A 27,839-nucleotide genomic window follows, 5' to 3' on the forward strand; every position below is an offset into this window, starting at 1 on the left:
TATATATATATATATATATATATATATATATATATATATATATGTTCCTGTTTTTAGTCTAGCTGTTTTTGCTACTTTTTTGCCATCCTATTTTAATTTGTAAAAAATAAACATTAAAAATAAAAAACTGTATGCCTTTGTATAACTGTCTATTGTTGTTGCTGTTGTCCATTGTTGTCATCATTCTTTGTTGAAATCAGGTCTCTCTTGTAAATGAGTCCACGAGGCTCAATGGGGTTAACATGTCTAAATAAAGGTTGAATGAATATATGTATGTATGTATAAAGGCATTTTAAACCATTCCCACACTCTTGCAATATTCTAAACAATGTAAATGTTTCTAAACTTTAAATTCTCTAAACGAGCACAGCATGTCATGATCTCAGCTCTCGACCACTCACATATCTCCACTGCAGAACGTAGATCACAGAAGAGGGATGAGGAGCTGCAGCAGGAAGTTTCTCCTGTAGTGTGGGCTGCACACATATGCAGCAGGTGCTAAATAATTGAAAATAATTCATTTTAAATAAAAATTCCATGTCGATCATGAGGCTCATTCATCAGTCAGCCAGTTGTGTGTCATGTTCAATCTTATTTTGAAAACTCGCAATAGAGCAAGTCCACGAAAAATGAACCGTGAAGTAGAGGTGAACACAGGCATCCATTTAGAATTGGGTTGACTCCAAAAGTTATTCCAAAAACATACAGCCAACAATTATTATTATTTTGTTAATTTAATTACAATTTGTCCAATTGGTCATGAGCTATTTGGCTAACAGATAAATAGGGTACATTAGTTAATGGTGAAGGTTTTAAGCTTGGAGTGTGTGCTGGGGATAATCTTCATCTACTATCACAACAAAATCACTTTTTAAAATGGGTTAGGTCCAAATGGTAAATTGTTCTAGATCTTAATTTAATGATTACTTTTTGAAAGTTCATTAAAGTCTAGTGATTCACAAAATATTTTGCTAACAGAAGTAGTTGATTCCAATACTTATTGGAAACTGTTTTAAACCCTGACAACATTCAATCTCTTAGAGTATAAATTGGGATCAGCCTCAACTACTGATCACCGAATTTTAACTCTGTGTAAAATTGACTGAACCTTTTTGTGTGTGTTTGCTAAAATATCTTTGCTATGGGGGCTTTTTTTGAATCAGGTTGACTCCAAAAAATACCAAGTTGTGCAAGTCAACCAATGATTGTTTACTGAAATCTTATTAAAATTTATGTGGTTCATGAGATGTTTTGCTAACGATACACACAAATACACAAACACGAGCAAACCATAAGTGCTCTGCCATTGCCTTCAGCAGTGGGGGATAAAAATGAAACAGAAGTTGTCCTCAGTAAGACAGAAACCTCTAAGTTCAGACAAATTAATGCTGCAGTGGGCTAAACAGAACCACAGCAGGAGCCATGCCGTGCCATAGGGGCCCCGAGGCTGAGGTGTTGAGGAATAAGTCAGGATTTCATCAGCTCACCAGTCAAATTAATTTAAATTAGCACTGTTATTTTTCTATTTAAACAGAAATGGGAAATGTGTCAAACTGGCTGCCAATTTTTGACAATTTAATGTTTCCTCTCTTAGAAATGCTTGAATCACAGGTAGGGATTTTTATGAACTCTAGTGCATTTCACTAAAATGAAAGTTTGTAACCACAGAAAGTCAAGATGCTGCCACTGCTGAGATGATGTCACTGTTTGATGCGACCGTTAAAGAATCATTGTTCAGGCTGAAACTCCTGCAGTCTCTCTGTCACATGTATACTATTTTTAGTATTTGGCCAGTTGACTTTAAAGATGTTAGCTTGAAAGATGATTGTATTTATTCACTTGTTCATATTACTCTTTGCTGTTTGATCCTAAAAGTAGTTTAATCACAACAGACAGAGATATCCACTTACACAGCTTTGTTTCTTGTACAACCCCAATTTCAACAAAGTTGGAGCTAGGCCTGTCACAATAACAAATTTTGCTGGGCGATTAATTTTCTCAAAAATTATTGCGATAAACGATAATATTGTTTGAAATTTGACAATAATTAGTAATTATTGACAAATTTAAGAAGAAATGTTGATTTGTTTTGCATGTAGTACCTTTTTTGACCACCGGATGACAGTATAAGACTGTCTGAACCAAAGGATGGATAGTGAGGGAGCGAGCAGTGTGTCTCTTTAAGAAAAGTGGGAGGGAGCCCCTTTGAAGTGTCATGAGCTGTCTCCTTCCTTTTTTTCAGTTCTCAAAATGGAGGACGCTCGGTGTGGTTTGAGCTCTTTAGCATAGTATTTTTCACACAAAGCTTTTAATAAAATATCAGTAAACAAGTTCTCAGATTCTTTTTGCAAAGAAAAACAACTTTTTAGATGAAGGCACGGGTTTCAACCTTGAATTTTGGAGCTTCGACAAGACGGAGGATTTTTCCCCAAGGTCGGCCTGTTAGTTTAGCTCGAAGCTTAGCTCGTAGCTTAGCTGCTTTTAACAATCCAAAAACACAATTTTCGATCGTTAAAACAGATTTTAAAGAGCAAAGAGAAAGGGAGTGGTCAGTGAAGAACACCGGAGTTGAGCCTTTTGTCATCCTGTGTCTGCAGTAGAAAGAGAGAGACACTACGATAACAGTAGATATTCATTATTGTAGACTGCTGAGTCTATGAATAGAGTAGGCAAGTATAAGCCTCGACTTCAACATATTCCTTTTTTGGTAAATTATTGATTTACCATTTTATATTGTTTTCCTTTCTTGTAATGCTTTTAATTTACCAAAATAAGTTGAATATTTGAGTGTAATAGTTGAGTTGAGTTGAATATCACATCATCTACATCAGGGCACATAATCACAAGGGGGAAAATAAAAAAACTAACAACATAATAAAAAACACACAGATCCTGACAATTAGGTCTAACTTTTTTTAATATGGGCTGGAATTTCCGATGACTTCTTCTAGACCAATAAGAGTTAAAGTTTTCAAACCACTTGCATTCTTGCAAACAAAACAAGAATGATAAAGTCCCAAATTTCAATTTTGAAGCTTCTGAGATGGTGAATTTGAAAATAATATCCATTCAATATTGAAAAATTCTTCATTTGTGCTCATTTTGCCAGCACAGGTCAGAAATGGTGGAAGAGTTATCTTCTAAGGTTCAAAGTTCACTTAGAATGAATTGAGGAAACAGAGAACAAATCTAAGTTGTATTTTGTTTGATTATTAATATTTCCTGATGCATGCTCAATAATCCAGATAGAAAAATCTAAAAAAGTTAAATCTGGTCCTCTGGACATTCAAAAAAAACAAAAAAACAAAGCAAAACAACAAAAAAATGTAGAAACGTTTCGTCTCTCATCCGAGAGACTTCCTCAGTCTGAGGTGCTGTATTCAGCTCAGTCTCTTAAATAGCACCTTCTCAGAGTGGATCAACCAGTTTTGCTGCTGACAACCAAAACCAGCTGATCACATGCTCAAGAAGGACCATCAGCCTAACAATGGATCATTAGCACACTGATGGCTGTTTACTATTCACAGAGGGCTGAGTGATACTAGCAATCACAGCATTGTAAGAGGGGGACAATTGAACACGTAGGCCTCCACCCCTGTTTAATGATGGACGGTTTCTTTTCACAAAGACGGCCTCCTTTACTCCTCTCTCAAACCATCATTCCTCTCTGTCCAGGATGTGAACATCTTCATCCCTGAAAGAGTGACCGCTGGCCTGGAGATGAGTGTAGACCGCAGAGTCCTGGCCTGATGATGTTGATCTTCTGTGCTGGGCCATCCTTTTGGCCAGTGGCTGTTTTGTTTCCCCGATGTAAGACTGATCACAGAGAGACGAAACGTTTCTACATTTTTTTGTTGTTTTGGTTTTTTTTAATGTCCAGAGGACCAGATTTAACTTTTTTAGATTATTAATATTATTTGTTTATTTTTGGTAACCAGAAATGCCACATTTACCTTATAAAAAAAAGAGTAAAAGTAGTCAGCCTGTTAGCGCACAATTTATAAGTCTGCCTCTCTGATAGTATGGAGGTGCATCAGTGCCTCTGGCATGAGCAGCTTTTGCATCTGGAAAAGCACCGTCAGTGCAAAAAATACAGGTTCTAGAACAATTGGTTCCACCCTCAAGTTGGCATCTTCTTCAGGGAAGGCTTTCAGCAAGATAATGCTTAAACTCATCATGTATCAACGTCATGGCTGACTTCATGGTAGTCTGGGTGTTAAACTGATCTGCCTGCAGCTTCAGACCTCTCACCAACTGAGAACATTTGATGCATAATGGAACAAAAACGCCAGCAAAGAAAACTCAGGACTGCTGTGTGCTAGTGTTCTAAATAAGACGTGAATAAAACAACATTCCCCCTGTTTAACTTCTTCTTCCATTATTATTATTTAATATTATTATTTATTATTAATTATTATTATTATTGTGCATTTGCAATACATACTTGTGGTATTCTCACCAGATAAACATTTTTGTCCTGATCTGAACCTGATCTGACCTCAAATCTTGATCAGATGAACAGAGACTGTTATTTCATTGATCTGCATCCAGAAATACAGTTTGAGCCATCTGGTGACTTTCTTTCTTGAATTAATCAAGCAGAAAAGACAATTCTCTATGATCATTACTGTTTTACAAATGTTTGATAATCAAATTGTGTTAGTTCACTCAATGTTTACAGGTTGAAGAGAACTACTCATTTTTATTTTACATAAACAGTAAGTAATGATTTTTATTCCTCATTCAAAGAAGAAATCAGGTTAATATGCATTTCTTGATTTTTCTGTCTGCAATGTAAGTATGTTAAAGGTCGGTTTTCGGTCAACTAAAATGTTTACCGAGAAAAATGTCATGTTTAAACTTTTTCAGAAGATAATAAGAGTGAGACTCCACGAAGTCTGAAGTCCTACAATAATCTTTCTGTTTGTCACTAAAACAATCCTTGACTGTTAATAACATCTTACATCACAAACCACACCTCTATTCCTGGTCCATCGACCAATCAAAAAGCTCTCAAATGACCCGGAAGTCGACCCATTTAAAATGTGGCAACTTCCCAGTTCATACAGTGGCTGGAGAGGCTGAGACGCTGAGTTGCTGGAGTTTGTTGGTTGCTGTGTTGCTGCACTCAGAAATGAGTTCAACTAGAGAGTGCACAGAGTGATGGAGTCAGAGTTCTTGGGTGCAAACGCGTTCAGGATGATCCAGAGACGTTTTGGGATTATAACTTCTGTTTGAACAACCTCGTACGACTCTCTAAGGGTTTGGCAGTCCTCACGGAGACGCTGAAAGAGTCAGAAAGGAACCTACGCCGACGCTGATTTCATCGTCAACCAGGTAGAAGGTTCTATTTTCGACTAAGTGTACCGGAGGCCAGCTGAGATCTGATGGAGCGTGCACGTTTTCTGGTCAAACAGATTAATTCCCTCACAAATCTCTCTGTAAGATAAATCTCCATTTCCATCTTAAACTCTGCTTTCTCCTAAAATCAGTACAGATATTTAGAAATATCTGAAGCTAAGTCCTCAATCACCGCCGCGTGATTGAAGTTCATTATTTGTGAAACTTGTCTGTTATTATTTTCATATTTTGCCAAATTAATGTAAATGTTTGATGTTAAACTTTGATTCTGAAATTAAATGACCGCATTCATTTTGATGGGTCAAAGATAAATGACGTCTCTCGTTACATTTCTGTTAAAATTCAATGCACGACATTTACACAGTCAGAAAGATGAGGAACTCGTGAAAAGTATGAATATATATCATATACATACTACTACACAGTACTGTTCAAGTTAGCCTGCCACTCTTCCCTGTTTCCAGTCAGCAATCAGTTCATGTGCAAATGAGCGAGTCCAAACCCACACTACACTAAGAATACGCTAAACACTAATAGTACTAAAACAAAATGCCAAACAAAAGCAGCACGAACATGTGATAATCCTGATTAGAGATTCATGAGTCTGACAGCTTCAGGAAAGAAGCTGTTCCTCAGTCTAGTGATTCTAGATTTAATGCTCCTTAACCTCCTTCCTGAGGGGAGCGGGGCAAAAATTGTGTGTGCTGGGTGAGTGGGGTTCTTCATGATGCAGGTGGCCCTCTTCCTGCATCTTGAGGTGTAGATGTCTGTGGTGGTGGGGAGACTGACTCCAACAGACTTCTGTGCAGCCTTCACCACTCTCTGCAGAGCTTTTATTTCTGCAGCTGTGCAGGCTCCATGCCACACGTTGATGCTGGAGCACAGGATGCTCTCCACTGTACACCTGTAGAAGGAGGTGAGGACTGAGCTTCCCAGACCAGCTCGCCTCAGTCGCCTGAGGAAATAGTCTCTGATGAGCCGTTTTGATCAGGCTGGTAGTGTTGTTGCCCCAGTGGAGGTTGTCATTCAGGTGCAAACCTAAGCACTTGTAGCTGGAGAGCACTTCCACTGTAGATCCTCCTATATTTGGGAGTGGGGGGTGGGGGGTGGGGGGTAGGTGAGTTTGTTCCATCAGAAGTTGACGAGCATCTCCTTCATATTCTTCACATTGATGTAAAGCTTGTTTTTCCTGCACCAGCTCTCCGGGTGTTCCCCCTCCTGCCTGCAGATGGACTGTTTGTGATGCATCCAACCACCACTGTATCGTCTGAAAACTTTACAGTATTATAGCCTGAATGAGTTGGTGTGCAGTCATGTGAGCAGAGTGAACAGCACAGGGCTCAATACACAGCCCTGAGGGCAGCCAGTGCTGAGGGTTATGATAAAGGAGAAGTTGTGGATCCTCACAGACTGCAGTCTGTTTATTAAGAAGTCCAGGACCCAGCTGCATATAGAGGGGCTTAGTCCTAGTATGAGTAGTTTGTCCATCCGGGTCTGGGAAATCATGATGTTGGAGGCAGAAATGAAGACCACACAAAGCATACGGATGTAGGAGTCCTTCTGCTCAAGGTGGGTGAGCGTAGTTTGGACCACAGAGGAGATGGTGTCCTCTGTTGATCGATTCTTGCGTTATGCGTACTGGTGAGGCTCCTTGCTGATGTTGATGATTGTTGTGATGTGGGTCATGATCAGTCTTTCGAAGCATTTAGCGACTATCAGGGTGAGGGCTACTGGCCAACAGTCATTCAGACCAGTCATTGCAGAGCTCTTTGGATATGGAATGATGGTAGCAGTCTTCAGACAGATGGGAACTGTTGCCAGGGTAAGTGAGGAGTTAAAGATGTTGGCCAGCACCTGGCAGAGCTGATCGGCACAGTCTTTCAGTACCTTCCCCAGAATGTTGTTTGGGCCGGTTGCTTTGTGAGGATTAATCCTCCTGAAAGTACTCCTCAATTCAGCTGAGGTCACGCTGAGAAGCTCCTCTTCCAGTGGTAAGTCGAGTCTGGTGCTGGGTGGTCTGTTCGGGTCTTCAAAACATGTAGAACTTGTTGAGGACAACAGGCAGTGATGAGTCCCTAGGGCATTGTGCACCCCTGCCCTTATAATCTGTTATGCATGTAATGCCCCTCCACATGCTCCATTGGTCTTGTGAGGAGAATTGACCCTGGATCCTCCATGCATATGTGGCTTTGGCCGTTTCAATACCAGCAACCAGCTCTTTCCTTGTCCTTCTCAACTCCTATGAGTTATCAGACCTGAGGGCAGTGTCCCTGGCTTCCAGCAGGGTGCAGACCTCTGTATTCAGCCAGGGTTTCTGGTTCAGATAGCTCTTCACAGTCCTGGTTATGGTGACATCATCAGCACACTTGCTGATGTGTCCCAGGACCAAGGATGTGTATTCCTCCAGGCCTAGCTCCCCCCACCCCCCACCCCCACAGCAGCTTCTCTGAAGACTTGCCAGTCTGTACACGCAAAACACTTCTTCAGTATGGAGTTACTGATTCTCACCCATCCCCTGACTATTCTTTGTGTTGGTCTGGAGCATCTCAGTGAGGGGAGGTAAGCAGGGGTCAGAAAGATGGAGATATGGTCAGAGAGTCAGAGGTAGGGGTGGGGTGTGGCTTTGTATGCATCTCGTATGTTGGTGTAAACACGGTCCAGCATGTTGTTTCCTCATGTAGGAATGGTCACATGCTGATAAAAGTCTTGGGAGAGCGTCCCTCAGATTTACGTGGTTGAAGTCACCAGCCACCAAATGTAAAATGTCTCAGGGTGTTTGTTCTGCAACGATCTAATTTTATCATGCAGCTCCAGCAGGGTGTCTTTAGCATTAGCATCCGGGGCTATGTAAACAGCTATTATGAGCACTGCCATAAACTCGCGGGGTAAATAATGTGGTCGACAACAAAGTCCATGCTCAATAATCCAGGTATACAATCCAACATTTTCCAGTCAGGTCATCTGGACAGTTTCTTTTTTTGTGCTGAAACATTTCACCTTCGATCTGGAAGGCTTCATCAGTCAAGGAAACACACAACACAAAACTGATTCTTCCCCCAACAGCTTACTCCAAAGTGGAACAAACCAGTTATGTTGGTGCTAAAATGGTGTGGATTATTGAGCATGGACTTTGTTGTTTTCAACTGGTTTGACACGACTGTCAACAAGGAAGAGGACCGGCAATGGAGGATGGGGCGTGTCAAATACACCATCTTAGCACCAACATAACTGGTTTGTTCCACTTTGGAGTAAGCTGTTGGGGGAAGAATCAGTTTTGTGTTGTGTGTTTCCTTGACTGATGAAGCCTTCCGGACTGAAAGAGAAACGTTTCAGCACAAAAAAATGAAACTGTCCAGATGACCTGACTGAAAAATGTTGGAATGTGGTCGACAGTTCACTGTTAGCTGCTCCAAAGCCTTGAAGCAAAAGCTGTTTATCAGAGTACAGTTTTTGTACCAACTTTTACTTACGTAGACGCACACTCCCCCTCTGCCTGTTTTCCCCGTTAGTTTGCTGCAACAGTCCAATCGTTAAAAAAAAGTCTGTCCTCCGGCTGGAACACGGAATTCGGCATGTTGCTGTTAAGCCATGATTCTGTCAGAAAACGTACAGCACATTTCATCATCTCTGCTCAGGCACCCACTCTCAATCAAAGCAAATCCATCTTAATATCCAAAGAGCAGATGTTCAACAGAAATAGAGAGGCTATCGGAAGTTTGCCAGCCTTAGCGTTAGCTTTCAGCCTTACTAATACCCCTGCCCGGCAACCTCTCTTCTTCAACGGGGCACAGTGCCTCTTCTTTCCGTTTGAGCGCCTCAGCTACTTCCTACACGCAGATGACTTTAAGAGCTGTAGTCTGCCAAGCGTAGTTTTAAGATGTTGTTGATCGCTGCTGTATTCCTTGTAAATCCTCTCATACTCATCAGTTAGGTTCAGCTATAATTCACACACGTATGGAGACAGGCTCAGAGTCAATTTCAAAACTTCTGAAAACTGAAATCTCACCAGGAGCCAGTGAAGCTGCGGCTTCCGTGAGCGCGGCCATCTTGGCAAAACACTTAGAAATTTGTAGCAATTTGAGCAATTTGTAATGATGTTACAAATTCAAAACTAACATTTAAAAAACTAATTAGCAGTAGTTATTTATTAGTTTACATACTTATAAAATTATTTAATAAATGTTTTCTTCACTCATGGTTCAATCCCAGTTAGCATAGTTTGAGCAGAGCTTTTAAGTTTGGTGTCCTCAGTCTTAAAGCAAGTGAATTAACCGCTCTGGTTAAAGGACAGGTGTGCAGGCCTCACACACAAAAAACTAAACTACGACTGCTAGCTTACTGAAGGAATAGATGAGAGGAATGAGCCAACCAGACTACTTAAATCCCACCTCAGTCAGGCCAAACATGGAGCAAATTGGATAAATCGCATGCTTCAAACTGCTTCTACATCTTCATACATTAGGATTTAGTCTTCCAAATGTTTTTAATACTACGTTTACTTCATCTTATTTGAACCATTTACATTTCTAATAGTTTGACATACGTTTTAAACAAGTTTATTCCACAAGTTATTTAATCATCAAATAACCATAACTTTATACTTTCGCCCACACACCCACACAAAAAAAATGTTCAAAGCATCACAATGATGATGACAATGATATTAGATAGAAATGTCTCAGGGTTTTTATCAACAGCTGCCAGCTCAGTCCATTGGGCAAACAGAATGAAACACCTCTTTTCAAGCTGTGGCTTCAAGCTGTGGCTTCAAGCTGATCTTTATACTTTTGGCCACCAGATGGTGCCAAAAAAGACTGTGCCACAAAGTTTCATGTAATGAACCCTTAATTTAAAAACATCTTCAGTGCTTCAAAGAAGCTTCATTTGCACAAGAGCAAATTTAAGATGGTGTTTTTGAGGTAATGAATTACCCAGTAAAAATATAAAGCAAACACATTATTTAGGAATTCGTATTATTTATTTTTCCACATGGTCCATTCTCTGGACACCTCAGTTATGGTTTTGACAATGCAGCAAGTGAACAAAAGGGATGAGCATGCCTTACATAAACAAAACAATCAATAAATCAGTCAAACAATCAAACAAGCAATCAATCAATCAATCAATCAATTCATCTATAAACCCCAACCACGACTGCATTCTTTCTGAGTGAAGGCACAGTTATAGGATGAGTGCTTGCCTGCCAACCAGACAATGGGTTCAGATCCCACCTCAGTAAAGGTCAAGCATTGAACAAGATGGAGTATGTTTTAAATATTGTGCTTGAAAAAAAATATATACATCTTTAAATATTAACGTTATTAATATTTGGTATATGTCTTCCATCATTTTTTAACTTCTCAGATCACATCATCCTATTACCACCATTTAAATTTCTAACAGTTCATGACCATCAGGAGATGATTTTATGACTCTTGTTTCTTGTGCACCTTCAGTGCAGATGCATATTAGTTCAAAATGCTTTCAAGCCTAAATTTCAGCAGTTTGAATACTAATGCTGAAGCATGTTCATAAGCAGCATCAGGCCAGGACATCATGCATTTCAATGGACACTTGTTTTTAATGCAAAAAAAAAAAAAAAATTTCTAGCTCCTTTAGTCATTCTCGCTCTTGTACTTTTTTCCCCAATTTAGCACAGTTCAACCTAATTCCAGTGGGACTACGGATTGTGGCAATTCAAGGGACAAAAACAGGGCTGTACCTCGCCATGAATGGGGAAGGATACCTCTATACATCGGTGAGTGCTGTCATCCTAGAATTTGACAAGAAATTCAACAGTGAGAATCAACACATCATCTGAATTTCTGTTGGTCTTCAGTTTAATATTTCTCTCTTACATAAATAATTGCAGATGATACAGACTTATTCCATCTCAAACTGTTGCTAAATGCTGATAAAACTAAATGGATGTTGCAGAAAGTTAGTGCCAGAAACTCTCCTTCCTATCTCATCCATGCATGGTGTTCCTATTGAGTTTGTGGATTCTTACAAATACCTGGAAACTTGGTTGATGCACATCTCTCTTTTAAACCGCATATCAAAAACTTGATAAAAAAACTGAAATATGAACTGAGTTTCTTTTTCAGAAATAGATCTCGATTAACTCTGAATGCCAGAAAACACCTTGTAAACTGCTACTTTCCAACCAGTTGTTGACTATGATGACATTATTTACATTTTTGTCACCATAGTGACTACGGTGACAGGGGCAGCTGTGGCTGAGCGGTTTGAACAGTCGTCCTCCAATGCAAAAGTTGGGGGTTCGATTCCACCATCAGTCACATGCCGAAGTGTCCCTGGGCAAGACACTGAACCCCTCATTGCCTCTGATGTGTGCCCCATCAGTGTATGAATGTGATAAAGCACTGATTATTCTTTATATAGATCTAGTAGAGTGCTGTATGTAGGTAAATGAGGCACAGATTGTAGTGTAAAGAGCTTTGAGTATCTTCATAAGTTAGAAAGGTGCTATATAAGTACAGTCCATTTATCATTTACCATTATTTACATGAATGCCCCTGCCAGCTTGCAGATGTTGGATGATGTCTACCATGGCATGCTAAGATTTATAACTGGTTATAACTACCATACCCATCATTGCACTTTGTATTCACTGGTAAACTGGTCATCATTAACTTCATGTAGGCTCTCACACAGGTACATTTTCATCTTTAAATCACTCCTTAGTCGGCTGCCTTCATATACAGTATCTCCTCCCACAAGTCACTTTGTCAGTGCAGTTACAACATGCGCTCTCAAGACATCATTACCTGCAGCGTTCCCTCATTGCAGTCTGAACTTGGTAAAAATGCCCTTTTCAACTCTGCTCCTGTAACCTGGAACACCTTGCAACAAGAACTGAAGTTGTCCACCTTAATTTCTTTAAGGGGTTTTAAACATTTGATAAAGACAATAGAAACATCAAAGCATATTTTTTCTTGTTGTTAGTATTTTACCTTTTTTATATGGCACATTGATTTATTGTTTTAGAACACTACTTTTATTTTAACTGCATTTTACTGTAGTTTATTCTTGTCTGTACTTGTAGATGAACATATATCTGTGATATATTCATAAATTAAACGGATTCATTCATTTTTCTGGACTGAATAATATCGTGCATTGAAATTAAATGTGACGTGAGACGTTAATTTTCTTTGACCCATCAAATGAATGCAGTCATTTATTAACAGAATCAAAGTTTAACATCACACATTTACATTAATTTGGCAAATTGATTTCAACAACAGCTTAATTAATTAGCTCTACGTCAGAGACCATACAGCCATGGTATCTGGGTTCAAGCTCTACAACAGACATTTCTGAAAATATCTGGATTAATTACTGGCAAGATAGAAGAGTTTAAAGATGGGGAATGAAGGAGTTAAGTGGAGAGAAAATGTGTGTGAGGGAAAATGTGTCGGTATAAGAACGGCACTCTCCATTCGAACCCAGTTTCATCTCAGTACGCTTCAGTAGGAAATCGACTCGTTACCTCTCTGAAGATGAATCAGCTGGTACGGAGTTCCATTTAATGCTACCATTTCTAGCGTCTCCATAGGATGGTTGGGAAACGTCCGGAGTAGTGACGGTACTTCGTTCGACACACGTTCACCTCTCGGTTGGACTCACATGAGTTGTGAGTCCGTCAGAGTTCCACTCAGATGTGGAAGATTGCATAATTCCCACAAGACTCGGAAGAACTTCGGATCATGTCTGGAACCTCCTGTTCTCCCCAGCAACTTTCCTGTTCGGTGCTGCTCTCCGAACTGAACTGCTCTCCCACCGCACTCGTTGGAACTAGGAAGTGTCGACATTTAAAGAGTTCTGTTTCCGGTTCATTTGGGAAGTCTTGATTGGCTGAAAAAGCCAACAAGGGGTGTGTTTTTGTGACGTAAGAGGTCACTAGAAGTCAGAAAAACAGAACAAATGTTTTGGAACAGACAGAAAATGTTTTTGAGACAGACAAGAGAAATGTTTAGGCGAGTTGGGAGGAAACAGGTGCCAGCTTCTCTATTTACGTCTGAGAGGATTTAAAAACATGACAGTTCGTTCCAACAAACTTGTTTGCGTTTGTCTCCGACGTTTGACCGACTTACAACTTGCTCATTTCAGACAGAAGATCAAGAAAATGAATAATTACTCTGTAACAGACATTAACTAGATTTCTACTTTGAATTAGGATTAAAAATCATTAATACTGTTTCACAGTTGATTTAAAATAAGTAGTTCACTTCAACATTTAAAAATTATTTGAATTAAACACACTTTGATTATCAAGACATTTGTAAGATAGTAATGATAATAGAAAAAGAGAGTGTTCTTTCAATTGATCATTGCAGGACACACTTAGAAAGTCTCTGGATGGACTTGGTTTTGTGTTTCTGGACTCAAATCAATGAAATGACAGTTCTTGTTTCAGGAAGGCCCTCAGGGCCAGATTTGACCTGAGGCTTAGTTCACTACATACTTTATACGTTGCCTGTCTAAAACAGGTCTATCTTGTAAATGAGTCCTTGTGACTCAATGAGACTAACCTGGATAAATACAGGTTGAATTCAAATTATATCTATTTACGCATTCATTTTCTTCAACTTTCCTGTAGCCGGGCTGTGGAGGTATCAGGTCTGGAAGGGGAAACCCAGACAACTCTCTTATCTCTAGATCCTCCTGTTGAATTCTAATAAGATTATTGAACCCCATCAGATGATTTTATTTTGATATGGAGGACCTTTCCACAGGATTAAGCTCCTTAATTTATCTAAAAGTGTTTTTTTTATTATTATTATTATTTTATTTAAGCTTTATTTATAGATGTAGTCTCACTGAGTCAAAATGACTCATTTTCAAGAGAGACCTGTTTGGGAGTAGATGGTGGGGATTAAGAGCTTTGCTCAAGGAGCCATAGAGGGTCAACTTAGGGCAGAGGCAGGGGTGGATGTTTTACCTTTCCCACACACATTTTGATGTTGTTGGTACATGGAGTTGAACTGGCAACCTTCCAATCACAGGCCCACCCTATCTAACCTCTATGCCACCAATGCTGGTGGCATACTGTAGAGGTAACCACCCAACGGAGAAATCTCATTTCAGCTGTTTGAACATGAGATTTTATTCTGCGGGTCTTGATAGACAAACCAATAAACTGAAAGTATTGCTCTCTGTCTCAGCTGCTCCTTCACCATGACAGACCGGAACAATATCCTCATTAATAAAGATGAAGCCAGGATTTAGTTGTCCACCTGTCATCTGTCTTTATCCCAAAAATAGCTTGAACAAGAAGCAAAATATGTCAAACATCTTTGCAACCTGGAAGAAGATTTGGACCTTTTTCTTGTACAGTCTGAACACTAATGTAGAATTTGACTGGATTGTAAATAATAGAAGACTAAAGACCAGTGAGCCAAGTGGTCGTGTTTTGCACAGTATATTTTGAAAATCACAACCTAGTTTTGTATGTGCAGCTTGCAAAACCGCTTGTTGCCCAACTCTGCCCCACACACCTCAGTCCACTTTGTATCTAACTTGACCAATGACATATTTTATAAGAATTAATTTTCCATAGACCTTTTCATGGTCATTCAGAGCCGACACCTCAGATGCTTAATTTTATCAGGAAAGCACCTGTGCATGTGCCAAAATACAGCTTTAGTGGTCCTAAATTTACAGAAACAAAGCTGAGAAGGGTTCAAGGTGCCTGCAAACCGTAGTGACTATTTTATGGAAAGAATTGGTGCACACATTTTTTGAACATACTCAAAAACAAAGACAAAGTCCCTACAAACATTGAGACATCTTGGAGGCTCCCCTACAAATGATGTTCACCAAAGTTTGCAGCTTAATGAGATACAGGCTGTAGTGTCAACAGCATAGATTAGACTTTTCAATGACTTCTTTCAAAATGTGTTCTATTAGCTGAAGATACAAATTGTTCAGCTGTTCAATCAGTACTTAAAATTGTAGGCACATTACTTTTCATGGTAAAGTTAAAAAAGTAGGTTTAAAAAGCATTTATAAAGTTTCATGAAGAAGAATTAAGCAGTTCAACGTTATTCTTAGAATTTATGTGAAGCTACAAGATTGTGTGTCAGAGTATTCATCAGTACTTTGAACAAAAATCTAATTTAAACAAGTAATAGCATTTAACTATAGAGAAAATGTTAGCATTCTATGCTACAAATTTTGCTTTCTGTTCATTTTTCTCAAGATAATTACATTGAAATTAAACTGTGCAATTTAGAGAGCAACATCCTGATGCATGCTCAATAATTCAGGTAGAAAAATCTAAAAAAGTTAAATCTGGTCCTCTGGACATTCAAAAAAACAAAACAAAGCAAATCAACAAAAAATGTAGAAATGTTTCGTCTCTCATCCAAGAGACTTCCTCAGTCTGAGGTGCTGTATTCAGCTCAGTCTCTTAAATAGCACCTTCTCAGAGTGGATCAACCAGTTTTGCTGCTGACAACCAAAACCAACTGATCACATGCTCAAGAAGGACCATCAGCCTAACAATGGATCATTAGCACACTGATGGCTGTTTACTGTTCACAGAGGGCTGAGTGATACTAGCAATCACAGCATTGTAAGAGGGGGACAGTTGAACCCGGAGGCCTCCACCCCTGTTTAATGATGGACGATTTCTTTTCACAAAGATGGCCTCCTTTACTCCTCTCTCAAACCATCGTTCCTCTCTGTCCAGGATGTGAACATCTTCATTCCTGAAAGAGTGACCGCTGGCCTGGAGATGAGTGTAGACCGCAGAGTCCTGGCCTGATGATGATCTTCTGTGCTGGTCCATCCTTTTGGCCAGTGGCTGTTTTGTTTCCCCGATGTAGGACTGATCACAGCCCTCCTGACACTGAACAGCATACACAACATTGCTCTGTTAGAGAGCAACAGTTTAATTTTAAAATGTGACACATTTTTCAGCAAAATTTCAAATTTCTCCTTTAAGGACAATTTCTTTGCGCTGCATTAGAGTTACACTTCTCATCAATTTATACTTGGAAACGGGTGGGCTTTTGATGACAGTAAATATTACACTCAAAAACAAGTGGGAGCCTCAGATGCTGTCAGACAGACAGTTGTAGTGTGGCTGCACCCTCTCCTATTATTTTACCCGCTCAGTGTTCGTTTTTATGACCCAAAAAAGCAGGGATTTCCTCTGAACCAGCATTACTGCTACCTACACTGACCTCTTTCAGAGAATTTCTTCACACAAATATGCACGCACAGTTACAGCACCCGGTTTTAACGATCTGTATAACAGACTTGCTGTTTTATTTTATATAATTACTTATTTGATTTAATAGAGACTCAATATTCTCTGTGGTGCAACAGACGTGAAGAAGTTCTGGTGGCATAGCAGTTTTGTGTATATTTTTGCAATTTAATAATTGTTCATTCATCTTGAATTTAAAGCACCATGTGATTCATCCATCCATCCATCCATTATCTTTACCCGTTTATTCCATTTTGGGTCACGGGGGTCGCTGGTGCCCATGTCCAGCAATCACTGGGCGAGGGGCGGGGTACACCCTGGACAGGTCGCAAGTCCATCACAGGGCCACATAGAGACAAACGAGACAAACAACCATTCACTCTCTCACTCACACCTAGGGACAATTTAGAGTTACCAGTCAGCCTAACATGCATGTTTTTGGTCTGTGGGAGGAAACCGGAGTACCCGGAGAAAACCCACGCATGCACGGAGAGAACATGCAAACTCCACCCAGAAGGCCCCTGGACCGAGGTTTGAACCAAGGACCTACTCGCTGAGAGGCAGCAGCTCTACCAGTTGCGCCACCGTGCTGCCCCCATGTGATTCAATTCAATTCAATTCAAAAATATTTTATTAATCCCAAAGGGAAATTAAGTGTTGTCATAGGTCATCCTGGTTTCATTCAAGAGTTGTTATAGATCATGATAGCTGTGGGCAGGAAGGATCTCCTGCAGCAAATTCGAAAAAATCTGGCCACAGATATCGACCTACCTGGATCCAGCTTGCTGTCGGATTTGGCAGGCCTCTCGGTCCTCCTGGGCAGCAGGACTGCCCGAATGCCGGGCAGAATTCCTCCCTGAGCGATGGTCACTCCTCCCAGCAGTCTGCCGAGCTCCGCGTCGCCACGGACAGACTGCTGAAGGTGCTGGGGGATGATCCTATTCCCGGTCGTTCCGTTGTCCTGAGCCAAGTTTCCCACCAGCTCCATGATCTCGGCAGTCAGGTACTCGAGCACCGCCGCCAGGTTGACGGGAATTCATCCACAGCGCCTTCTTTTCAGCTCATTTGGGATTTGGGGCTGTAGTTGAGGTATTTGAGCTTTTGAGATGTTAATCAGCTGCTCCTGGTTGTTAAAAAAAACCACCTTGTTGCCACGGTTGCGGATCAGGATATCACAACAAATGCCCCAAAGTAAAAAGGTTTCATTAAAAATCCTTCCAGCTCCAAAGCATCCGATACCAGAGGAAGTAATCATCCGGAAAAAGCGATTTACATCCAGAAAAAAGAGGAATTAAAGTTTTCAAAAGCAATAACAGAATGAAAGTAACGGAGCTACTCCAACATGCGGTGCAATTCTAGAACATCTAGATCTTGGTAGTTCTTGTTTTTTTAATGATAAACTAACTTTAAATGAGCCTTCAGAGGAGCAATTTTTACTAGCAGTTCCTTCATGCTTCTTAAATTGTTTTCTGACAAATAATCAGAGGGAATAAATGTTTTAATGCATCTTACCCACAGTGATCATTTTGTTGAAACAGGCTCGCTCACAAGCAAAGGAAATCAATAGTTGCCTTGTTTCGGGTACAAATTTTAGTCTGTGGGCATCACCAAGAAATGCCTTTCTCTGTTATAAAAACTGTTTCTTCCTTCCAATTTTTCATTGATATGGTTAACGTGTATGTGAAAGAAAATTAAGGAGTTGAGTTGATAAACACTAGGGTGGCTGCTGACAGTCAAGAATTCAAGAGTTGTTTTTGTTACAAGGTGAATAAAGGTGACTTGCACTAATACGTCAATATCAGTGGAAAGTGGATACATCTTACAAAAGACTGGACAAATTTAAGCAAAATCTAGAAAAGCACAAAACAAGTTTAAACACAATGCAGGGGATACAATTCAAATACTTGGGGTAAAAAAGGCTATATAGGGGCATAAGCAAATTAACTTAAAATATAGGGAGACGTAGGATTAAACACACCAAGGTACACAAGGACGATCAATTACAAAATGTTTGAAAGGTACATGGTAAGGAATGGGTGCATAGAACTAAGTTACTTGCAAGAAAAGTAGAAAATAAAAATAAAAAAGTGGTATGGCAATGTCCCCCATCGCTGGAGGATGTGAATAGTGAATGTTTGTGGTTTTCAAGATGAGTGTGTTTCTGTACTGGAATTGAACAGGGAATGCAAGTAAACCTCAATGTTTTTTAGTGCAAGATATTCAAGTAGGTAGGAGTTATAATGTGAGTAAGAAGAGAGATAGATTTTCTTTTTCTTATCTGTGGTGCAGAATGTCAGATCTGGTGAGTGGAGGGGGACATTTTATCCACCACCAGGTGCAATGGCAGAACCATTGGGTGGGACAAAAGTGGCTTTGGTCACCATAGATTAATCTTCAACCACCCCTCCCACTATCCCAGTCATTTGAGGAAACTATACTTTAAAGCAATATAAAAATTAGAAAACATAGTTTTTTCAAATGACGGGTAGTCAGTTTACACACATATACAGTGGTGGCCACTTGGATTTTGACATGGCAACCCAGTTTTCTATCTGAACCTTTTTTACATCTAGATGCAGCCACACACCAAAAGAAAGTCGGCACATTGGTTGTTTTTCAAGTTATCCAGCTCACAAGGTTTACACGTATATGGCAGTGGCCATCACGGTAGGTACATAGCTCTATAAATGACCTCAGATTGGAGAGATTAGTTCTGACTGCATCATTTAATACAGTCAAATATGTAATAACTATAAATAATATGCTATTTTATATTAGTTCAATATAAAAACTGGGCTTAAAAACCCTGTGATACAGTGAATCTGTGATATAGCAAGGGATGAATGTACATTAACATGCATGACATCACCTGCTGTTGGAGAGAAGCATCACTTTTATCACAGGATAGGAGAGAACATTGACATTAGACAAAGTAGTAGAGACAATAATTGGCCTGGACAAGACTAAAGAGACATGGGGCAGATCTGTCAAGATAAAGAAAAACATTATGCAGGGCAGTCAATTAGGATAACTTAGAGGGGATAAAAACCCATACTTTCTGATAAATTCATGATGTGTCTTGAGCTAGAGCTCTTCATTCAAGCTGCAAAGGGAAATATTGGAAAGAAGTGCCTGCAATTTGCAGAGATAATGGAACAGCTAATGATACAAAAAAAAATCCCACTGTTAACTACATCCATCCATCCATCCATTTTCTTTACCAGCTTATTCCATTTTTGGGTCACGGGGGTCGCTGGTGCCCATGTCCAGCAATCACTGTGCGAGGGGCGGGGTACACCCTGGACAGGTCGCAAGTCCATCACAGGGCCACATAGAGACAAACGAGACAAACAAACATTCACTCTCTCATTCACACCCAGGGACAATTTAGAGTTACCAATCAGCCTAACATGCATGTTTTTGGACTGTGGGAGGAAACCGGAGCACCCGGAGAAAACCCACGCATGCACGGAGAGAACATGCAAACTCCACCCAGAAAGGCCCCTGGACCGGGGTTTGAACCAGGGACCTGCTCGCTGAGAGGCAGCAGCTCTACCAGTTGCGCCACCGTGCTGCCTCTGTTAACTACATATATCCTAGAAAATAGAAAGCAGAGGAATGTTCGGAACAGTCATTTCCGAACAGGAATGTATTGATAGGAACATTTCAGATATCACTCAGCCTCGCAGAGTAATAAGTCGCCGCACATCATCATCCACTCTGCTCCTGTCAAGAGAGCATAATTTGTAAAATAGAGCACAGGGGACAGAGTATACAAGTGTCCTGACAGACGGTATTAACTCCCAGTCTCATAGTCTGTAAACTCCTCTTAATAGGCGCATCTCTGTCCCACTGACTTATGTAACATGGCGTGTCATTGTGCATTTACATCCCACTCAGCAACAACATCAACAACATGCCCTTCTGGTGGCTCCCTCCCCTCCCTGCGTACCACAGATTGTGCCCATGTGTCTGCCTAACAGAGAGGAGATGCGAATGAGCTTTGCGATGCCATGCGAGGAAGTCTCTGCAGTCATAATGCAATAGGACTGTGGCGGTATTACTGCAGCACAGAAGACTTCTTTGTAGAACTCACAGATTACTCCAGAAGGCTGGTGGGACGGTCAATAGACGCTGAAGTCCTGTGACCTCTGCTGTCTACACAGGGGGACTACAAATAACTTCACAACACAATCCCGAAACATGGTTTGAATTCCAGACATACAGTAGAGCTACATTTTCCAGGGAATTAGCTCGAATTTTGTGCTGCTAGATGGAATAAACAAGATATAGACATTACTCACGGCCATAACTTTCATTCCTGATCATTATGCACTAATTAGGAGAGGACGTTAGTTAGATTTAGGGAACTCTGCTCTGTCAAAGTATATTATTAGCTCTCCACTGTATTTGTTTGGTTGTATGAGGGTGCCTTCGGTGTATGGTGGCATGGAGCAGGATATATGTAATCAGACACAGGGGATGCAAAAGGAGGAGGTGAGCGTGTGCAGGCTGGGTCGAGACAATACTCCGCATCATAAAAAGGTTCTTCTCATCTCAGGGATTCTCAGCATGAACCTGACATTACCTTTCTCATCTGCTGTTGTTCATGTTTATTTTTGACTTCAGGCACACAAAAAGGAGCACAGTCACATACCAAAGCTTTTTAATTAGTCCTGATTAAAGAATGAGATTATTAAGGAATTTGGGTTGAATGTAAAACATATAACTTAAAAAAAAAATGTTCATCTGTGCAGTTGATTATATAAATCTTGTTATTTTTCCACAATTCAGTCAGTTTTACAGACATTAAGCTAAAAATTTAGCATACTAGTATTGAAACCCATCCTTAACTTATATTTCAAGAACTGTGCAGGACCTTTTTTTAAATGTTGTGCTTTACTGTTGGAGTCCACTCCGTCTGACTTTTAGCAATATATTCATGAACAACGGGACATACTTTTTACAAAACTTTAAAAAAGTAGCCATTGACATACATCATTGACAGACAGTAGACAAACATCTACAACTTATTAATGTTTGAAGTCAACCCAGTTCAAGATGACCACTATAGTTTACTAATGTTATGAAACACAATGTTAAACTCAGAAGATTTGAGAGATATTGGGATTAAATTTGTCGTGGCTGTAGCTGAAACAGCAATATACATTGCAGGACATCGTTTTTTTTATTATTATTGTACTCTATTAATCTCCAACAGGGAAATTAATTCTCTGCATTTCTCCCATTGCACACGTGAGCACATGCATGTGAAGCAGAGAGCTGCCAACAAAGGCGCCTGGGGAGCAGATGGTGGGGGTTAAGGGCCTTGCTCATGGTCCCAGAGTGGGGCAAATAAGAGTGGAGACAGGTGTGGGTGTTTCACCTTTTCAACCCACATTTTGACGTTGTCGATCCGGGGAGTTGCCCTGGGGAGTTGACCGGCAACCCCTCGGTTGCAGGCCCATCCTCTGCACCACCACACCCCCCAAGTTTGCTCAAAACTTTGGCATTAACTATTGACATGAACCCTGTTCACTGTTATCAAAATATCTCATGGAGTGTTTGATGGATTTCCATCAAAATTTCAGAAAATAATTAGTGGAGGCACATCTAGAATATATTCTTTTTGACATTGACACATGTAAGATGGTTGCCACAGCTGACTGACTTTAAACAACACAAAACATGACTATAAGTGTGTCTTTTTTTACAGTTATTTAGCTAATGTTTGGTTTGGTAGTAGCTGAGAGCCATCCTCAACACAAGCTTTGAGCACTAACAGCTCTTGCAAGATCTCGTAATATTGCATGAGATTGTGTGTAACGCATTTACAGGAATGAACAAAATGTCTATAACTGTCTTTACTTATCAAAATAGGATATGTAAGTTTCAGGCATGAAAGGGTGACACGCATTTCTTCAAAGAATGCTGAGCCTTTAAATACAGGATGATTTGGTAGAAGGGCTGTTAATAATGTCATCACAGAGATTGAGTTCTTTGGAGGAACAAGTTCTCTTTAAAGAAGTATTGTATTTTCCACCGTACACGTCGCTCCGCCCTATAAGTTGCATCAGTCCAATTATGTCTAATAAAGTGGAAAAATCCATAAATATATCACTTCGCCATATAAGTCACATCTATTGTTCACAGCTGACACGTCGTGTTTGTTACGCATCACCACTGACAACCCGGAAGTGTGGGCCGGTGTTGTGCCAAAAATTGGGAGCATGCACAGGAGGACTTTAACAAGAATTAAAGAAGATTAACATTTAAAAACAATTAGTTGTTTGCTCAAAATTATAGCAAAGGTGTGTCTCAGTCTAACTTTTGCTTAATAAATGTACTTTAATGGTCAAATCAGCTGTATTTCAAAAGCGGATATGCAGAAGTAGGAACGCGCTGAGGGACGAGTTGCTGTGCGTTTCTTCAAAATTTAACAAGATAAACACATAAAAACAATTATTTGTTTGCTCGACTTTATAGTAAAGGTGTGTCTAAGTTGAACTTTACTTAATAAAATTAATTTAATTGTCCAATTAGCTGCATTTCGTTGGGGCAGTGCAGCAAAATGAAGCTGGTTTGACAGTTGCTCCAAGCAGCGAGCAGAACAAAGGTGGCAGGCTATGGCAGGCTATGGCAGGCTGTGGCAGGCCGATTGTGTCATTAATAGCTGGTGAAGATTCTCAGTCATCCAGGACATGGTAAATTCAAAAAAGTTCAAGACAAAAACAAAAAAGTATAAAGCATAATAAATAAAGTCCGAGTGTTTTTGTCTTGAACTTTTTTGAATTTGTCATTATAGCCACTTTTACCTACATGGTACAACGGCATGCCTTACCACTAGAGTAACATCTAGTGGCTGAAAATGGTAGTGTTCAATATTTTCAGTCAGAATGAATGAAAACGATCATATCTTAGCCAAAAACTGGCTTATAAATATGGGGGAAAAAATCCATCATGCGTTGCTTCAGCCTTTAAGTCGCAGGGCATTCAAATTATACAAAAAATGTTACTTATAGGGGAAAAAAATACAGTACATGTGTTTTTAAACCAAGAGTTCTTAACTAACTGCAGTTCAACTTTTGCTTCTGAAAGAAAACAAAGGGAGGGTCCCTCCTGAGCTCTTTCTACTTTATCTGCTTTAATGCCCTGCATCCAATCTGTCCCCTCCAAGTGATCTTCTGCTCGCCTTCCTCTGGCTCCCTCCCGTCCCCAGCCCTCTCTTCTCTGGCCCGATTAATAATGAATGAAGCGGATCATCTATCGATCCCATCCTCAGTGTTACCACAGCAGAAGATATCTAACCTGTCAGTGGATCTTAAAATAGCTCTGCGATGTGAGGGTGATGTTGTTATATAATTTCTTTAGTTTGGGTAGGAGATTGTTTTTGTTGATATACAGTTAGAAGAGAACTGTGTAATGGGCACCAACTGGAGTGGCAGTATCTAAAGTCTTGTAACGCTTCCTCAGCTAAAGAAGGACATCTCTCTTTGAAGGAGAAAGGTGATGATCTGTGATAATTGCAAAACTGGATTCTCCCGCACCTTCTCCATCTCCTTTGGCTTTTTATTAAAGCTTGTCCCTACCAGGCTGTGATCCTTTGGCCCTCCGCTGTTGTTCAAAGTCTTGGAAAATTTCTGCACTCAGCCATTCCTGCTCTGCTGGCCTCACTTAATCAATCTAGCAGATTGGCTGTGCTCTCTGACGGGAGGGAAGGACCCTGTAGAGACACTAATGGGGGCTAAGAGAGATGCATGTCTGTCTCTGTTGGTTAAAATCACCGGTCAACATTATGCAGGGTTCAGTAATCTTTATGCTGAGGACAGAGAGGGAGGGGCGCATGATCCGTTACAATGACGGGCTTAAACTGCTGGATTTCATCCAAGTTCTGCTCATTTCTTTTTATTCGGCCTCTTCAGATTCAGCCAGCACGGAAAATTAACAGAACACAGGAGTGGCCCCAAATTAATTGACTTTCAAGTGACTGCGACGTGATGGATTTTACTTGTGTGAACTGATTGTGCGTGGAACGAAGTGCATGGTATCCTTAACTGGCCACGAGTGCGAGTATAAAATTGATGGATGGTCTTGACTTTGTTTTGTATATCCAAAGCCAAAAATATGCACAAATGTAGTGTCTCCTAATCTTTTTATTTAAAATACCAAACCACAAGTCCCCAGACTGTCTTTAAACCAATTTGCCAAGTCCTTCAATCTGATTCATTCACTTTACCATTTGTCTTTTGGGCTTTTGCTCAAAGGGGGGAAGAAAAAAAAAAAGGTACAATTCAAGCAGAGGGAAATCAAGGAGACATTTTAGGATTTGATTATTTGATCAATCAGTTAATGGAATTAGTAACAGTTTTGGTAACTAAATACATGTCAGTAATTTAATAAAGTTTAATTGTGAAAAAGTACTTTCAGCTTTTAATTTTAAGGCAACATTTGCTGTTTTTTCTAGATAATAATGTACAAGGATCCGAGTTAGTTCAGATATGATGATGTGGGGTTTTGTGGAAAGGTTACAAACAATCAGTATCTTACATATTGTAGATAAGTGTTTGAACAACCTCAGAGAAATAGTTTAATTCTGACTGGATTATTGCTTCACACTTTTATTAGCCAAAATAATGTGAATTAATGTGATTCTGTAAAAATACAGTCTCCTTCTGGTATGCATCTGTAGGCACTGGGTATGTACCCAGTACTGAATGGGCATATACCAGGTAAATACCAGGTATATAATAGGTATCTAGATAAATGTGCATAGCAGATACATAGTACTTTTCTGGTACTTACAGTTGACCCTACTAGTACCAGGCTGTGTTATGTATTATTACCCCAGTATATTTTTCATTTTGACTCAACTTATACGTGGACTTTAATCCGCATACTGAAAAAAATAGAGATGTGTAAATAAAATAAACAAATCAATAAATAAAAACAGATTGCAGTACAGTATTTGCAAATCTCATTTATGAATACCTGTATTTTATTTACGATGGACTGTTGTAAACTTCAAAATGGTTAAATTAAATAAATGTCCATTTTTATTTATTTATTTTGTTTGAGAAAAGTAAGCTAATTTTGATTTTGTGGCAGCAATGTGTCTTAAAAATCTGAGGCAGGGACAACAAATGGATGAATGGAAAACAGCTGGAGCATTGTATTGCAATGATTTAGATTGTTTGATTATTAAGTCAGAATGAGGACTGGGTCTTAAAAGAGCATTTTAGAGAGGCTGAATCTCTCAGAAGTAAAGATGGTTCACCAATTTGCAAAAAACTGATGAACCTCTGCCCATTTTACTTCTGAGAGATTCAGCCTCTCTGAAAATGCTAACAAACAAAAAAAAGAATGGGGGAAAAAATACTGTGAATGAATTTCTGAATATTGTTCCTCAACAGCAGCACGGGGGCGCAACTGGTAGAGCTGCTGCCTCTCAGCGAGCAGGTCCTTGGTTCAAACCCCAGTCCAGGGGCCTTTCTGGGTGGAGTTTGCATGTTCTCTCCGTGCATGCGTGGGTTTTCTCCGGGTGCTCCGGTTTCCTCCCACAGACCAAAAACATGCATGTTAGGCTGATTGGTAACTCTAAATTGTCCCTAGGTGTGAATGAGAGAGTGAATGGTTGTTTGTCTCGTTTGTCTCTATGTGTCCCTGTGATGGACTTGCGACCTGTCCATGGTGTACCCCGCCCCTCGCACAGTGATTGCTGGACATGGGCACCAGCGACCCCCGTGACCCAAAATGGAATAAGCGGGTAAAGATAATGGATGGATGGATGGATAGATGGATGTTCCTCAACAAAAAAATTTAAAAACTAAATTTCTCATAATTTACAGTTCATGACGTCATGAAAAGGATTTGGAAATTTAGAAAAATCTCTGCGCAAAGATCAACAATAGATGCAAGTGATCTTAGAGATTCAGTTATGAATAAAGTTATTCAGTTGTAGTATTCAATTCTTAATAAAATATGGGTTTATATTTGCAAATCTCTGCTTTCTGTTTTTATTTACATTTATAATATGGCAATACACACAAAATGTGTGCATTAATGATGCTATGTTATGCGTTTCCTAAACGGTATAATAAGGGCCCTTTTCTCAAAGGACTGTAGTGTTCTTCCTCTCAGAGTCACTTTAATCTTCTTTTTTTTCCTTTGAAACTGTCACCAAACTATATCGTTAGGAGTTAATCCACGTGTCCATACATACATGCTGTCATGCACTAAAATTCATTCTCCTAAAACATTTGCTCATTATTTAGGTCTTATGATTTACTTTTTTCTTTCTTTTTCAGGAGAACTTCACTCCCGAGTGCAAGTTTAAAGAGAGCGTGTTTGAAAACTACTACGTCACGTATTCATCCATGCTGTACCGTCAGACCCAGTCTGGCCGCTCCTGGTATATTGGCATCAACCGGGATGGTCAGATTATGAAAGGCAACCGGGTGAAGAAGACCAAAGGAGCCGCCCATTTCCTGCCTAAAGTCATAGAAGGTTTGGGTCTCATAAAATACTTTAGCTGGGTTTTATTTTCTGTTAACATTCTGTAGTTCTGAATTTGTTCTACTTTTGTTCCACAGTTGCGATGTACAAGGAGCCGTCCCTTCACGAGCTGGTCAGTGAGCCCGTGAGCCCTCCTCGGAAGACGGCCAAGACCTCAGATTCTCCATCCCTGAAGAACGGACGGAGAGAATCTGCCAAGGCTGATGCCTCCTAGCACAGGAGACTGAGGGTGAGACAGAGGGCACAAGTGACACTGTGAACTCAGTTGCCCACAATGCACTGAGGGTGGCCGAAGGAACAGCACGTTTTGGCCACCACACTCCTGAAGTGCACTACGAGATGCTGAGGGTTAAAGGGCCAGCAGGAGCCAAGAAGGCCAAGGGAGGAGTCGCCCCACACTCCCAAAGGAAAGCCCAGGGTCCAAGAAAAAGCTCCGCCCCCAAGTTAACCTCACAGGTTCCTTCATTTTTCCTGTTGAATGCTTATTTGTCTTTTTTTCCACACACCTGTCACGTGTTTGCATTGTTTTACACATTACTGACCACTCCTGACTCGGTACCATAATCCTCATCATTGGATCCTGTTGGGACCAAAACTTGGTGACAGTGCGGCTCTGGTCAGCCCTCGACCCATCATTCTGATTACAGCTAAAATTTTAATCTGGGTCAATTGAAGCTCAAAGTCAGATGAGTCAAGGTCAGATCGCACCACCGGGCCAACATGG

The 27,839-nt window shown here is 40.2% G+C and overlaps 1 protein-coding gene across 5 annotated transcripts in view; it reads left to right on the forward strand.

The window, feature by feature from the left end:
* fgf11b (fibroblast growth factor 11b) overlaps positions 1 to 27,525 on the forward strand; it is a 62,767-nt gene extending 35,242 nt beyond the window's left edge. For all 5 annotated transcript variants that reach the window (XM_037687476.1, XM_037687475.1, XM_037687477.1 and 2 more), the window contains 3 exons: positions 11,016 to 11,119; positions 26,908 to 27,106; positions 27,193 to 27,525. In XM_037687476.1, the coding sequence (XP_037543404.1) occupies positions 11,016 to 11,119; positions 26,908 to 27,106; positions 27,193 to 27,329 (440 nt within the window). In that variant the 3' untranslated portion in view covers positions 27,330 to 27,525. The remainder of the gene's footprint in view (positions 1 to 11,015; positions 11,120 to 26,907; positions 27,107 to 27,192) is intronic.
* The last annotated feature ends 314 nt before the right edge of the window (positions 27,526 to 27,839 follow it).

This window comes from Nematolebias whitei, chromosome 14, assembly GCF_014905685.2.
Source record: "Nematolebias whitei isolate Nwh7 chromosome 14, NemWhi1, whole genome shotgun sequence".
In the NCBI taxonomy this organism is placed as follows: domain Eukaryota; kingdom Metazoa; phylum Chordata; class Actinopteri; order Cyprinodontiformes; family Rivulidae; genus Nematolebias; species Nematolebias whitei.